The following is a 15624-nucleotide window of genomic DNA, read 5'->3' as shown; positions in this document are numbered from 1 at the left end:
ACTGTACAGATGTGGTCTGGCACGGATTTATGCACATTGGTTTGGTCGTGTAAATGCTCATGCACCCTGGACATCATTAAGGAGGGAGTGTGCTTTTTTGCTAATCGAGTGAATTCTGATCCCAACTGCTCAATGGAGACGCAATATATATGCAAAGTGTAAATGCCGTGTTAAAGTGCTGTCCACTTATTATCAGATCAGGACAGATGTTTATGTAAAGTGCAAGTGGCTAATTTTTTATCAACAGGTGACTTGGATTACTTGGTGTGTAAGAGAGTTTCATGCCTTTTTTATCTTCAGGCCGTTGCAAAAGTTGTGCACATGAGACCCTTACGATTGCTGACATCATCATTTAACTTGTCATTAATTGCCACAGATCAGAAATGATGGTGTCATTTTAGATCTATGAAGAGACACAATCATTTGCCTATGTACACCAGATAAAACAAAAGAAGTTTGAGGGCAGACAGATCATTCTATTTCTCTTTAAGATGGCAGTAAATCAAGGAATGTAAATATGATTTATGAGCAAACAAAATCAGTATCTTACTTTTTTTTTTAAAGCATTAGCCCAGTTCTCTCCACGTGTATTCTTTTCACCATGAGTGTAACAATTCCTCCTTTAAACTTCATTCCCCAGCATTTCCGGGAGCACCTTGACAAGCTGTTTGCTCAAGGCATTGGTATGTTGGACATAGCGCTGACCGAGGCCTTCAATCTTCTCAGTGATGTAAGTAAAGCACATATACACACACACACACACACACACACACACACACACACACACACACACACACACTCAGACAAAGAAGAAGCTGTTTTGTGCACAAAATTGATAAGCGTGTTGTAATTATTTGCTGCATGAAAGAATCATTCAAGAACAAGAAGTAAACAAGGCCTTTAATGACTCAGGTTACAGGTTCAACATCGCATTATGGACAAGCAATTAATCAAACACACGCAAGCAGACATACACATACACACATTTACCCTCCTTCTTTTGACGCGTTCATTATGTATTTTAACAACATGTGTCTCTCAAAGTGCTAACTGCAATGACACGTGTGTCCATCTTGCTTAATGACTCCTCTCTGTAATCTGAGGGGGCGTAATACACTCTGAAGGTAGTCTGCTTGCATGTGTGTTATTATTCTATTAGCCTATACAGCACTGTTTGCTTTTAGGATTTGAAGTTGAGTCATGTTAAGATTTTCAATTTTCTAATGGAAGGTAAATAGCTTGGTAAATGTTTGGTAAAACAGATTTGAAAGGAGCTTTTTTTTTTTTTTTCCTCCTCCTGCATTAACCTCACTTTCTCAACTTTTTTCATTTTTTTTTTTTTCCATCTCCAGTTCAACGAGACTGGGAGGGGCAGTGAATGCAGCCAGGCCATCATGTTGGTGACAGACGGGGCAGTGGACACATACGACGCCATCTTTGCCAAGTATAATTGGCCTGATAGGAAGGTAGTGTATTAAACAAAAACACACGCATGACATTCCTGTACCATTGAAGTTCAGAGCATATCAATGGAAGCTTACATGACCACTGTGTTCAACAGACCCAGGCATTCACGATCATGAACAAGGCTGCTGTTAGCGGTTTGTTGTATATTACAAACTCAGGGCAAACTGTGATATTCAAAAATATGTAGAAGTTAAACACTTAATCCAAAATACAAACACAGCTGCAGAGACGTATGAAGGAAGAACTGAGGGAAAAAATCAGACTATGAATGCACAAATTAAGGCTTTCAATGAAATAGATTAGGTAATACTTATTACTTGGACACATTAAATAGCAGCATCAGCCATCAGTATTAACCTGCAGTGTATAAAGCCGAGTAGTTAGAAGACTAGAAAAGCACTTTACAAGCTCAGGTCCATTTATCCTGGTAGGAATTGAACCACCTTTATATGAAAAGACAGACTTGACCCTGAAGTTTCCTTAATAATAGTAAAGGATTGAACTTTGTTCTTCTGCAGAGGATTGAAGATCACCAGTTCTGTTTATCATAAAATAATCTCTCTTCATACCATGCTGCATATGAAGTGTTTGAGGTTGTTTTTTTTGAGCATGTGGGTCAGTTCAGGAGTTTGATACAGGCCACATTTAAAAAAAGTAATGCGACCCAAACAAAACAATCTGTTATAAGCAAAGGAATCAGAATTTACCATTAAGGCTTGCAGTGTGAACGCAGCCTATGGGGTCCTTTGAGTGGGCTTTAAGAGTTTAGCAGGGCCCTGTCTCTGAAGAGCACGCTGTCTTTCTTGCTGTCCTACCAGGTAATTGTGGTACTCAGCTGACAGGCCATAAAATGAAAGGGGAGGTAGAGAGGAGATGGGGGGGGGGTGTGGTGGTTGGGGTCGGTGGTGGAAAAAGGATTCTGTAAAGGAAAGCCCACAAGGTCTTTACCCTTAAAAGGTCGCAAAAAGAAGTGCTATAGAGATGGAAGTGCAAGATGCATACAACATATAAAACATAGATGTGGTATACAATGTGTGATAATATGACTGTAAGGGTACCAAGAATAACACACTTTGCCTCTACATAGGATTTATTAGCCTATTTAAATCTTGAACCAATGGGAGTTTATGTTTCTTTGCATTTATATAGGAACCAGTTTGTCACCATAAGTGCTGGGTCGCGTCTTATGGCCCCTGTTGAAATGACTCACGTACACCCCCACACCCCTTTTCTCACTCCTGCCTCAAGGCTGAACAGCAGTGAGCGGAGACAGGACAAGGCTACCAGATAGTTCCATTTAGAAGAAGCCCCGCTGATAATAGAAGTCTTCGGTCTCTGTCACTCTCCAGTCTGCCTCTCTGTGTCTCTCTCTCTCTCTCTTTCTCTTTCTTTCCCTCCCTCTCTTTTTTTTCTATCGGTCTTTAATGGCTTCCTTCCAACCAACCGTACAGCGTCACACCACTGTCTAGCATCACACTGAGAATGCATGCTTGCTATAGAATAACTGAATACAAATTAGTAACAGAATATCAGATGGAATTTATTCCAAATGCTATATGGTGATCATATCACAAGACAGTAGAGAAAGTATTGCCATGAGAAAAGTCTAAAACGATCAAAACCAATACAACACAATCCATAATGACTTCCTCTGTCATGTTACATCAGTCATTATCTTCTAAAAGGTTTTGCTGTTTTGATGATTGCCATTTGTGGGAAAAGAATGCTGCAGAAGTGTTTTGCATTTCTTTTAACGTAAAGGGGACATGTGAAAAATCCACTTGTACAGTGTTTTTGAACATATATTTGTGTAACCTGAGTGTCTACTGACCCACAACATGTGAAATAAATCCATCCAGTCCTTGGTTTGTGGTCTGCATAAGTCTTACAACACAGAGAAAAATGCTCCATTTCAAATTTGCTCAACGTGTGATGTCACAAGTTGGATTCTAGTAAAAAAAAAAAAAAAATAGCCTAGAGACTCATTTGCGCACCCAAACACCGATACATTCATGAAAGACATGTATCGATGCATGGGATATAATCTAAGCTCTTCCCACTATGTTGTCTTCGCGGTCACATTTGGTCTCATTCATTATTAATCACTGTCCTTTCTCATGCCATTTTTAATTTAATAATTCAAAAGTTGAATTTGGTAGAGCTGCATCCACATGTGCATCTTACAGTATCTGATTGCAATAACTGATTAAATTGACATCAGCACTTTTTAGAGTGCCAGATTATCCAACAGTTAAAGCTAAACGCTCATGTTTGATATCATTTCTGTCATTTAATATCTATTGTTTTTTCCTCTTTTTTAGCTCGTGTTTTTTGCCAGGACCGCCTTGTAAAAAAGATTTTGTATCACAAAGGGAATATTCGTGGTCAAAATAAATAAAAAATAGAAAAAAGATAAAAACAAATAAAAACAAAACCTGCATTCTCCCCTAACAAAGAAAGACAGACCATTTCCTGTCTGTGTCGTTGCCAAATTATTTATTTTCAAAATCCCCAGAAAGTGAAGCATCCTCGACAGTTCCGACTCCCCAGACATCTGATCTCCTGACAGATTGTTCGTGTTTGGCACATGGAACTGCTTCAGGGACAAAAACATGTGATGTGCCTCTATATTATTTTTTTAAAAGCCGGTTTTGCATGGTGGCACAGATTCAAATCAATGAAAGTAGATCACTCTGCATACAAGCTAAAATCGTTTCAGCCGTCCTACAGCCTCTTCCACATAAGTATCTTCTTTCTCTGGCTTTGTCAGCAGAAAACTCAAGTTTCATTTCAGGTCAGAGCCAATGGAAGGTTGATTGCAGCTCATGGTTCAAAGTTGTATCATTTGTAGATTAACTTTTTTTTTGTGTAGCGCTTGGTATTTTTTTCAAAATGTTTTATCGCTATTTTCTTCGTAAAATGGCAAAAAAAATAGAGCCTGTGTTAATTACATAATTTTGCTTTGTAGAAAAGGCAATCACACCAAAATCACTGCGCAGACCAGCACTGATAATCGGGCTTGTAGTTTGCCAACAATCTGGATTTTAGTCCATCTGGCAAAGACAGGAGGAAGTTAGCGAACCCAGGGAGCTGATGAAAGATGTTGTTTTCTGTTTGTCCTTGTCAGCCTGGCTAACCTTGAAGCCAAAGGTTTAGAAAAAATGTAAGGGAGCTACATGTTCTCCTCTAAACTGTAGGAGATATGCAGCCCTACATACAACCTTACACATGCATGCTGGTACACTTTACATCATTAGGACCAATTGTTGTTATTTGCAAACAATGTTTCTGTTTTCTCAAAAGCAAAAGACTAACCTTCACCGCTTGTAGAAATAGGAGACTATGCATCACTGAAGCCTTTACAGATGACTAGAGCCTTTCCTGAAATGAGAGGCACAGTTTAAGCAGTGAGATTAGAGCTGAGACGCTTTACTCGAAATCTGATTGGATTCATATTTCCAACAATCTTCAAATGTGGATTTTCAAAAATCACATTTCATCTTTGTGTTCTCCAGAATTTCTCAAATTGGACTGGAAACCATCTGAGTTTAGCCAAAAAACTGATTTTGACTTAACATGGTTGATCCTGCCTTTGATCCCAACATGAATTGTTAGATCTGCCTCCTCAGAGTTAGACTCAGTTCAACCAGGAACTCTGTCAATAATCGCAGACACAATTTCTTCAAATGGCACTCGGCCCACATTCCGAAACACGTCTCGGAAACAAACAAAAAAAGATTCATTTTCAGATAAGAAAGTGATTAGAAAAGGTCAATTCCCCAATTCCAGCACACCATGTATGTGTGGGCTATAGCCCTTCAAGCAGGAGTGCTAGGTTCAAGTGTCCGACCTGTGGCTCCTCTCCCACATGTCACTCCCCCTGTCTCCCATTTTCATACTGTCCGTGCAAATAAAGGCAAAAAGTCCCCCCCCCCAAAAAAAAAAAATCAAAAAAAAAAATCTTAAAGAGTGACATTTAAGGGGCGCCAGTAGCTTAGTAGCTTAGTGCTTAGTAGTTAGTCCGCAAACCCCATGTAATAGTCTTTCAATCGGGCGGCCCTGGTTTGAATCTGTCCAGTGGCTCCTACCACATGCCCCCCCTCTTCCTGGATTCTGACTCTACCCACTGTCCTATCTCTAAATAAAGGCATAAAAAGCCACAAAATTAAAATAAAATAAAAAAGAATGATCTATATTATACAAATTTCATTTTCCAAATAAAAGGATACTTGACTATAACTCAAACAGAAACAATCATCATTGTCATCAAAAAGTGTTTATTCATCCCCATACACAACGTATACAACAAAATCACATTTAAGAATAAATCCTTCAAACTATTTGGTTTTGGTTTTGGGTTGAAACCTCTTTTTCTAACCCTTTTATAACCAGCAGTATGCCTGCCTGATCTGTATGATGCTGCATATTGAATGAGAACATGAGAACAATTAGTGTGCTATCACCACCGTGGAAGTTGTAAACATGAGCCCTAAACATTAAAACACATGTAGCCTTACAGGCAGCTTTAAATGTTTGTGTTAATGTTTATATTGGCGAATGCAATCACTGAGTTAAGTGCTAAATTCATTATGTAGGAGTGTGAACACGTTTCCCTATTCATGTTATAATACAGTGTTTGCATTAGTCTGAAACCAGCCTGAGCACATGGGATGCTCTTATATGTAAGTGTCTGAGTGTGCCTGAAAACATACAGATGTGTTCACTGACATGTCTGTGCAGTTTATCCTTGTATGTATGTGTTCTTTTATTCCTGGTTATGTAAAATTTGTGCAGTGAAGTAGGTTAGAGATTGCATGCTGGGCCTTTTTATCTTCACTGCACTTAACTCAGCTGTAAACCTCTTCTATATTTAATAGGCAGCCTGCTGGAGTTTCTCTCTGCCACCAGTGAGGGAAAACACAACTACAAATAGAATACCCCACTTTTCACAATGTCATTCAAATGGCTAAGGTTTCATTGACTTGATGGTGATTATTGTCTATAGGTAACAAGGACTGTTTAAAAATGACAGTCTGACAACTCTACTTATCCATAGTGAAACTAATTACAGCTGACAAAAGATAGAAAAATACCCACGATAGAAAATAAGAGCCTCGAATTAACTGTCTCTGTTTTGTATCTTTGATGGCTAAGGCTGTTATAATCAATAAAAAGGGTGGTCCTCTATGACACACTGCACTAATGACAAGAAAATATATCATTAAATAGAGATAAGATAAGTCGTCAAAAATCCATAAAAAAAAAATCATGAAGGCCCACAAATAGGCATGTTTACACATACAGTACACACACACACACACACACACACACACACACACACACACACACACACACACACACACACACACACACACACATATGCTGTCAGGGTGATGTAGGGAGACAGTGAAAAATGCAGGCATGGGAGCCACGGCAGCTGTGCCCCCAAAGGCTAGCATCTGGTCCAATCTGGCAACCCACTTCTCACACATACATGTACACACACACACACACGCACGCACACACACACACACACACCTGCCAACTACACCTGCTGCTGGAGCCAACTAAGCACTGCCGGGTAAAAATGGGTTTGGCAGCAGAGAGTTTAGAAGATTCTCTGGAATGAGCCCATAACAGCTATGATTGAGCATTTTTCAACTCAAAATATTGATGCCATGGTTTATCATTTGTTTTTCATTCTAATTGCAGATTCTTGATAAACATACGTTTTTTTGAGAAAACCCATTTCTGTTAATTCTCAACTTTGTCGTTGATGATCATTCAAAGATGATTTGAATGACGTAAACTTTAAATGAAGTCTTAAAAAACAAGTTCAAGACTTTTATGAGTCCATAATGGACTCTATTTAACGAGGAGAAAGGGCTGGCTAATCAGTGTCAGATAAAGAATGAGCCCTCTGCCTGCCTTTCACAGTGTTATCTTCATGGTGGTGTGGTGGACCCTATCCAAATGTGATTAAAATGACTGACGGAAGCTATCTGCTCTCTCTCCGCAGGTTCGCATCTTCCCTTACCTCATTGGCCGAGAGTCCGCCTTCGCAGATAATCTGAAATGGATGGCGTGTGCTAACAAAGGTGGGATCCGACTACACATTCATACGCCACTTTTTTTCTCCACATTATCTGTTTTTTTGCAGAAGAAAGTTTCTGCATCCTGCTGAGAGACAGACAAGGAAAATGAATACATTATTAACTTCTATTTGTCTTGGTATGTGTACATGAAGTTGCACAAACATGTGTTTTTAAGTACGCATCAGATTTAGCATGTGTTTGCAATGACAAGATATGTCACATTATATGTTAGTCTGTATGAAGTCCAAATTATCTTGGTGATACACCACTTTCCAGCTGCTTTATGTGTGGACATGGTTGTCTCTGTGAGTGGAGCTTTTTTCTTCAGGTTCTATATTTAGCTGGGAGGTGGGTGACAGAGACAGTCTGGCTCCATTTCCTCAGACTGCCGTAGATAAGACAGGCAAGTCGTAGGTCACACTTGGGGTGTGCGTGTGTTTTTTTTTTAGTTGTGTGAGAGTCCATATGTGTGTAGATAAGAGTGGAAGGGCACCCACAGTGTTGCTTGGAAGTGATATTAGAGAACCATCCAGTCAGTTTGATGGTGTTAGTGGCATTGATGAGAGCTTTTAGTGTGTTTCTATGTGTGTCGCGCTACACAAGTGTGTGTTTGTATGCCACAAGATGATTCAGGTTTATGACAGTGACATTCTCTGTCAGCCTGCAGGAGATGAGCAGAAGAGTCTTCTTTCTACTCCCCCGGCACAAATCCTCCACTCCAGACCAGCAGAAGATTTGGCATTATGTCTTTTTTTTTTTCGGTTGAAAAGTAGACTCTGGTTAAATAGTGCTACTCTGTTTGTCCTAACACTGAAGGCTGCTTTGTTCAAATTCTTCAAAAATTGACACAGAACAAGTAGTACTTGAAGGTCTAGACGGTTGTTATACCTCTTGAGCCTTATAGCTGTACGAGCCACTTATAGGTCACATGTAGAATGATGCAGACCCTTATTGGAGTCCCAATGAGCTTAACTTGCTTTCAGTTGTTTCTGACAGTGTTGCTCAGCAGACTCGGTGTCTGTGCCAACTCGGTCAGGTCCTCTCTGATCCTCTCTTCTTCTTTTAACAACTGAGCAATGAGCACAGTTGATTTCGGTTCATTTGGGATAGCACAGAGAAGCAGACAGAAGATGAAACACCATACAATACCACAGGAATGAGGGTCATCAATTATTGTACATTACATCCTTGACAAAGAGTTGAGCCTTCAGCTGCACTTGACCCTTCTGTCTTCTTCCCCTTCTACGGCTCCACAGGACTTACTCAGGTGTAACTTGCTCCACAGGACTATACCAAATGACATTATGTTAAAGTCAAAGAAGAATGTTTTTCTGTGTTGATAAGTACATTTTTCCATGTCCATAAAATATCATATATCAAACATATTTAACACAAACAATATGGACAAAATAATGGGGACCCCAATACAGTTCTCATCTTCAGGTCCAGACCATGTTCTTATTATGATGTCCTTTAGTTCAAATAAATGATAATGCTACATGAGAATTAAGATAAAGGGTTCATACTTTGTGGCTAAAGTTGACTAATAATATTAAGAGGCTTAACTTATCTCTCAGGTTCAAGCTAACATAAAAGCTAGTCTCTTCCCCACAAATATCCTATCATCCAATTACTGTATGTGGCAGCATTTAGACATGTAGACCTTCTCCATCAAAAGTAATGGTGCTGTAATGGTGATGTGAGGGATGTTTCCTTGCACAACTTGGGACTTAGTACAACTGTTCAATCACCACAGCCTACCTGAGTATTGGGTAGCCTGACTGCGTCACTCCTATTAATGAACACAGTGTAATAGACACATAACTACTTTCAGCAGGCAAGGGCCACCATGCCACGAGATACACAGCATCTCAGACTAGTTTTTGAACAGGAATTTAGTTTATTATTCTCGAACAACCTTGTCAGTCACCAGATCTCCATCGATTAAAGCTGCCTTTGGATTGAATCTGAAGCCATCAAACCAACAAAGATCTCTAAGGGCGCGGTCACACTGGCCATCCATACCGTGCCCAAGCACGCTTCAACGCTAAAATCCAGTTCATTTGGCCAGTGTGACCGTGCTCAGGTACGGTATACTTTCTTGGCTTTGGCACACTTTGGCACGGTACACTTCATGCACGAGCACAAGCACAAGCAGGCAGGTACACAACGCTGACAGCCTTCATTATGGAGAAATCCAGAGTTTCATGTCTGTGTCTGACTAAAATGACACAATATAAGCCACAAAGTAGCTGTCATGTTCTCTGTGTTGTTCTCCGATGTGCGGCCGCGGACTCAGCCGTGCGTCTATTTTATTTTTTAATTTATTTATGGCTGTGTCTGAAAAAAAATGGCTTAAATTAAGCCGCATAGCCAGTAAAGTAGCTGTCATGCTCTCTGTGTTGTTCTCCGATGTGCAGACGTGGACTCGACTGCGCGTCCCTTTTTCTCTCTCTCTCTCTCTCTCTCTCTCTCTCTCTCTCTCTCTCTCTCTCCCTCTCTCCCTCGAGTCCACCTGTTTGTAACCTGAGCACGCTTCATAATAACATGTACAACTTGTATTACAACATTATGTACAAGAGTCAATCGTGCTTAAACACGGATAGTCCTGTGTAGTGTGACCGGCCAGCTTGGGAATGGTGCAGCGGGGGGCCAATCGGTGTGACCGCGCCCTGATTAATATGTCAAACAACTTGTTGAATCAATGTAGGGCTCCTCTTCTATGCCCCTGGTTCTGAATGGGCACATATAAGGATGTCCACATGCTTGTTATACAACTCTACCTATTTTTTTTTTTTACCTCCACATCATCCATAATTTTCAAGTTGTAGGACACCCTAAAACTTTCTTTTTTTTTTCTTACATATCACCCAAACCAAGGTCCTTCAGAAATATATGAATGCCCTCATCCTGAGCAGACCATGTCATGGCGATCCCGTCCTGTATGGATGACAGAAGAACAGTGTCACTGAACACAAGAGGCTTTTTTTTTCTCACTGGCTCCCCAGTGGCTCAGCCCGAAGGACGCCCTCAGCTCTCCAGAGGGAGAATCATTCTTCACTCGCAGTGTGATGAACGATGCCGTTAGACTGAGGCAGCTCGCTTTCTGTGTGTGAAACCAGTTTGTATGTGTGTGTTGTCATTGTACCTGTCTGCTGGAATAATAGCCAGACCTGAATGTCTCTTGAGGATGAAAAGAAGGGAATCTGTCAAGGTTCACTTCCAGGTCGACGTTCAGGGGCAAGTGCTTTCTTGGTGCGAACGTGTATTTTTAATACTTTCTGTCTGTAAAATATTAGATTGATCCTTTTTTTTAAATTCTTTTATTTTCACTTTTTTCTTCTTTAAACTAGATTATCTGCAATAGAGCCTATCTTTGGGGGATACTTGGCATCCCTCATTGATTTGTGGATTGTGTCTAGTCTCTTGTCTCCCTGTGGAGTAAAGGTCGTTGCTGGGAACGATGACCCCGAAATCTGTTTCCTCTAGCTATGATTTTCTCCTTGACTGCCTCACGGTGATGGAGGCAGTTTGGTGTTTTACGGTTGGCTGGAAATGTGTTGGTCTCTGTCTTTTTCCCCTTATCCTCTGTGTCATTTATTCACTCTCTCTCCCTCTCTCTCTCTCTCTCTCTCGTTTGTCCTTATTCCCTCTCCTCGTCTCCTCCTTCCTCTGTCCCCCTGCTGAGATAACAGTATATCCCCCCTGCACATGCACATTAGCATCATAATGGTGGCATTACCATCCTAGGAAATGGCAACACATTTGGTTTAACTGAGATCTCTTTTTTTCCCTCGTTATATTTACATACCACTTACCCATTCATAAACCCATGCTGCTTTGCTCTCACTTGTATATCACTGCAGGGAATTCTTAAGCTATTACTCAGACATGACTCTAGATTTCCATCTGCTTCATCAAGCAAATATCCGCTGCCTACTGTACTGTATTCCAAATGTATTTCCTCTGCTTTAGTACCAAGGTATATGAAATGGAATTGATGGCTTGGAAAAGATTATATAGCCCAGCTGATATTGAACATGACATTTGCTGCTCTGTGAAGCCGTTTTTGAGACTCACTTACTCACTTAGTGTACTTCTTGTCTAGGTTTCTGGGAAGCAGCACGGGCGACTCAACCTGTTCTTTCTCCATTGTTTGATTGCTTGATTGAAGTCTTATGATTCATCTTCTTTCTTTCCCCCTCGCTCCGTCCAACAGGCTACTTCACTCAGATTTCCACATTGGCAGATGTGCAGGAGAATGTGATGGAGTATCTCCACGTGCTGAGTCGTCCGAAGGTGATCGACCAGGAGCATGACACGGTGTGGACTGAGGCCTACATCGATAACACTGTAAGTAGACCATCCATTGCACTTTGTATCTCCTCCACTAAGAAAACTTCATCCAAAATGCACAATATATCAGCTTTTATTCAAAGAAGAACATTCACATATCCACAAGCCAACCTAACGAAGAAGAATAGCAATGCAGTGATAGCAGAGGCATGACAATGTGTTCTGCCTCTCTACATCTGAATGTGTGACAGTGTGCGTCTGCAGCAGATGAAACCATTAAATGAATGAGCCTCCTGTGTGTGTTTAGAAGCTGCGTAGCTTTAGTAGAACATCACTTGTGAGTTAGTCACTAACACCACAACCTCACACCCTGGCCAAACGCACAGAGATACACCTACCTTAGAATGGCAGTGAATAAGGCCATGTGTGTGATTCATTTGGCTATAATATATATTGTTATCTAAAAAGTGTTGCTAATTAGCATTTTGCTAAAATCACTAAAAGCAGTGCATCTGGGACTTGTGCATGGTTAAATGTTACAGCACCAATGTTACTGTATGTCCATGTCAAATAAACCAATAAATAAATCATTATTATTAATTATTCATCTTCAAAACGTAACCCCCTTGTATTGTACATGCCTAGGCTTTTGTTTCCTTGCTGGGACACCATAATGCCTTACCTAGATTCCTCTGCTGTCTATAAAATAAACAACAAACTGAAGTATTCACACAGGCACACTGATGACTATAAAGAGTGAACTTTAGCCAATTTTCCGCCACTATTTCTGAAGTGAAAAGGAGCAAGAGGTTTCCTAAAAATTTAAGGGACAACGACAAAAAGAGCAGAAGAATGTAGGCTATAAACACTGCAGCATAGAGGACTCCCATTCGTTTCTCCCATGGTTTACCTTCTGCTGTCTTCCTCTGCTTATTTTCTTTTTCTTTGCCCTCATTATCTTTCTCCATTTACCACAGCCAGAGAACATTCAGCGAACACTGACTCAATAATAACAGCTTAAGTGTTGTTTCCTCTGCTTGTGACCCTCCCAGCCATAAAGTCCTCCTCTCTTGACACTGGCACTCTTTTTTTAAAGTCGCAGTCAAAGTCAATGTCAGTGGATTTTTACGCGCCCACCGGTGCTCGCAAAGTGGAAACTGCATGGAAAGACTTTTTGCAGACTTCTATCCACAGACATATTGACCCTTTCTCTCCTCCCCTCCTCTTTAATCTGCTCTCTTTAGCTCCCACAAGCACAAAAGGTAAAAGAAAATCTGATCCGAGGTCACTGCTGTATTGTGCTGTGTCCAGGCCTGGTGTTGTGTTCTTGTGCATTTCATGTGCATGTGGTCTCTGATGTCTGCAGGATGACAACACATTTTTTGGGCGAACTAACCACCATACTGACCCATGGCATTTTTTTTGTGTGTCGGTGTCGTATGTTGCTGAACAACTTCCTGATTCAAAATCATGCATCGTGGTGGTCATCGGATCAGCTGATTGCTCTCTCTTCTGCACGTCTTCTCAAACACACGCACACAACTGTGTTCTCATTGATCATTAGTGATGCTGTGTCGGCCGTGCTTTGCCAGTATCTCCGGTGCTGGCAGTGTAACCATTTGTTTAAGTGTGAGGCTACATTTCTGCTCTTTCGCCTGTGTGATTTTTGGTGTGAAAAACAAGATTGCTTTGTGTTATTTGTTGTGGTAGAAATCTGGAGAATAAGCTGTTCTGTTATCTTTTGGGTGAAAATCCAATAGCCTGTAATGACTGGCAGGATGATCTGTTCTGATGCCTTTTTATCGTTTTCAGCGTTTATTTTCCACTGTTTTGTGCATCATGTGTGGTTTGAGATAAGCCGCTCTTTGATAATAATGATGATGGTCGAACAGAAGAGTCCCCCCCCCCCCCCCCCCCCCCCTCCATTAGAATGGGCAGTCCTATTAGACAGCTGGCAGGCCATATGTCTGACATCATACTGGTGGTGTGATACTCCAGAGCTTATTGACATCGGAGCAGCTAAGCAGAAAACAGAAATAGATATGATATTGTCAGACTTAATAATTGGGATTGGCAAGGAATCTGCCCTGCTCCTCTGCATGTAATCAGTCAGTGCAGCTCCGGTCTGGGTGCTCGGATAGTGAGACAGACACTGACAGAAAGACACACACATACCAGACACTTTCTGCATGGTGATGGTGTCTGATAAGAACTTAGTAAAACTCCCGGGATTGGCTCAGTGTTCAGAAAGTGATGAGCATCCGTTATTTATGTTCCAGGGCTGATGTGTATCATCTTCCAGATGTGCCCTTCATCCTATCTGTTCCCGTTGCTCTCCATCCCTTTCCGATATTTTTTCTATCCCTGCATATCTCCTCTCTCTTCCTCTTTTTCACTGTCTCCTTCTCCTTCTTCAGCCACCACCCCCTACCTGTCTCCTTCCCTCCTCTCCTGCTCCCCTCCCTCTCCCCTTCCCCTCTCCCTCTCACCAGCTTCATTCATCATTCTCTGGCTCATTTGGCTTTGTTTCCCACTCTGTCGGATGAACTGACACGGGAGATCAGGGAAGTGGGGGGTGGGGGTGGGGGGTGGCATTTGAGGGCAAGTGTAGGGAAAGAGAGAGAAAGGGTATCAAGCCATAGTTTGGAAGACAGTGTAAAGAAGTATGCAATTTTGAGAGAAGGTTTTTGTATGGAAGTTCAAAGAAAAAGACTGATAGTTGGTTCAGCGTGATGACAGAAAAGAGGAACGCTGAGAGCAATTTTAGGTGACAAATTCAAATCGTAAGCTCCTCAAAAAGTTCTATCAGCCAAACATAAACACCACAGTTTAAAGAAGTTTTGCTAACATTGATTGAGGTTATTGGGAGCTTTTAAACGTGTCCCAAAACCCCTTTGCATTTAAAAAAAATGATGCCAGATTCAGTGCCATCTTCATGTTTGGTTTCGTGTTCATTTTCCCACAGGAGCCCACTGTGCTCTTTGGCTCCCAGCTTACACACACCTTCACCACTAAAACCCAGTCTCCAAAGAAACAAGGGTCACCCTGTCCACAGGAACCCAATTTGTCACTGCAACCTAGATTAGAAGGTGTCCTACGAGGCACAAAACACAAGGCAGGGGTGTGTGTGTGTGTGTGTGTGTGTGTGTGTGTGTGTGTGTGTGCGTGTTTGTGTGTGTTTGTGTCAGAGGGGCGCGAGTGTATTCAGGTCCAGAGGGGTTCTTTCTGTATTCTCTGACCCACAGCAGGATAAAGGACTTTTACGGCCCATTAGCAATGACTGATGCAGCTACAGAGGCAATGATGTTGCAGATTTGGCCCAAATGTGTAAAAAGTTCTGACCTTGGATTAGAGGTTGCAGGTTATGTATATGTCAAAGTCTAGTTACAGAGCACTCCTTCAGGGATTCGGGGCATGGTCATGCTGAAGGAAACTCACTTTGGGTTCAAGGTTTTTTTCCCTCTTTGCTTTGAATACACCTCATGCAGTTGCCAGCTGCATTTCTCCATACAGCTCCTGTTATCGGCTTAATTACAGTATGTTATATCTCAGTGCAGCTGGTCAAGCCTGAATTCTACCAAACCAGGGGCATTTCAGACTTGTTCAGAATCAGGTTAAGTGCCTTTGTTTTGGTGTTGAAGTGCAAAAATCATAAACATAGTAGAGGAATAAAATAGTAGAATAGCTAGAACTCCACTTAGGGTAAAATGCACTGTAAAGATGAAAATCTAAAAAAAATACATAATACAAAATATGTACCAAAGGT

The 15624-nt window shown here is 41.2% G+C and overlaps 1 protein-coding gene across 2 annotated transcripts in view; it reads left to right on the top strand.

Moving 5' to 3' along the window:
• The window catches only part of cacna2d3a (calcium channel, voltage-dependent, alpha 2/delta subunit 3a), a 111222-nt gene that overhangs the window by 56930 nt on the left and 38668 nt on the right, over positions 1-15624 (top strand). Inside the window, exons 9-13 of one of the 2 annotated variants that reach the window (XM_065961092.1) lie at positions 641-730; positions 1353-1466; positions 7487-7565; positions 11782-11915; positions 13103-13120. In XM_065961092.1, the coding sequence (XP_065817164.1) occupies positions 641-730; positions 1353-1466; positions 7487-7565; positions 11782-11915; positions 13103-13120 (435 nt within the window). The remainder of the gene's footprint in view (positions 1-640; positions 731-1352; positions 1467-7486; positions 7566-11781; positions 11916-13102; positions 13121-15624) is intronic. The other variant, XM_065961093.1, reaches the window with a different exon arrangement.

Source organism: Labrus bergylta, chromosome 12 (genome assembly GCF_963930695.1).
Source record: "Labrus bergylta chromosome 12, fLabBer1.1, whole genome shotgun sequence".
Taxonomy (NCBI): Eukaryota; Metazoa; Chordata; class Actinopteri; order Labriformes; family Labridae; genus Labrus; species Labrus bergylta.
This window is presented reverse-complemented; position numbering and strand designations above follow the sequence as displayed.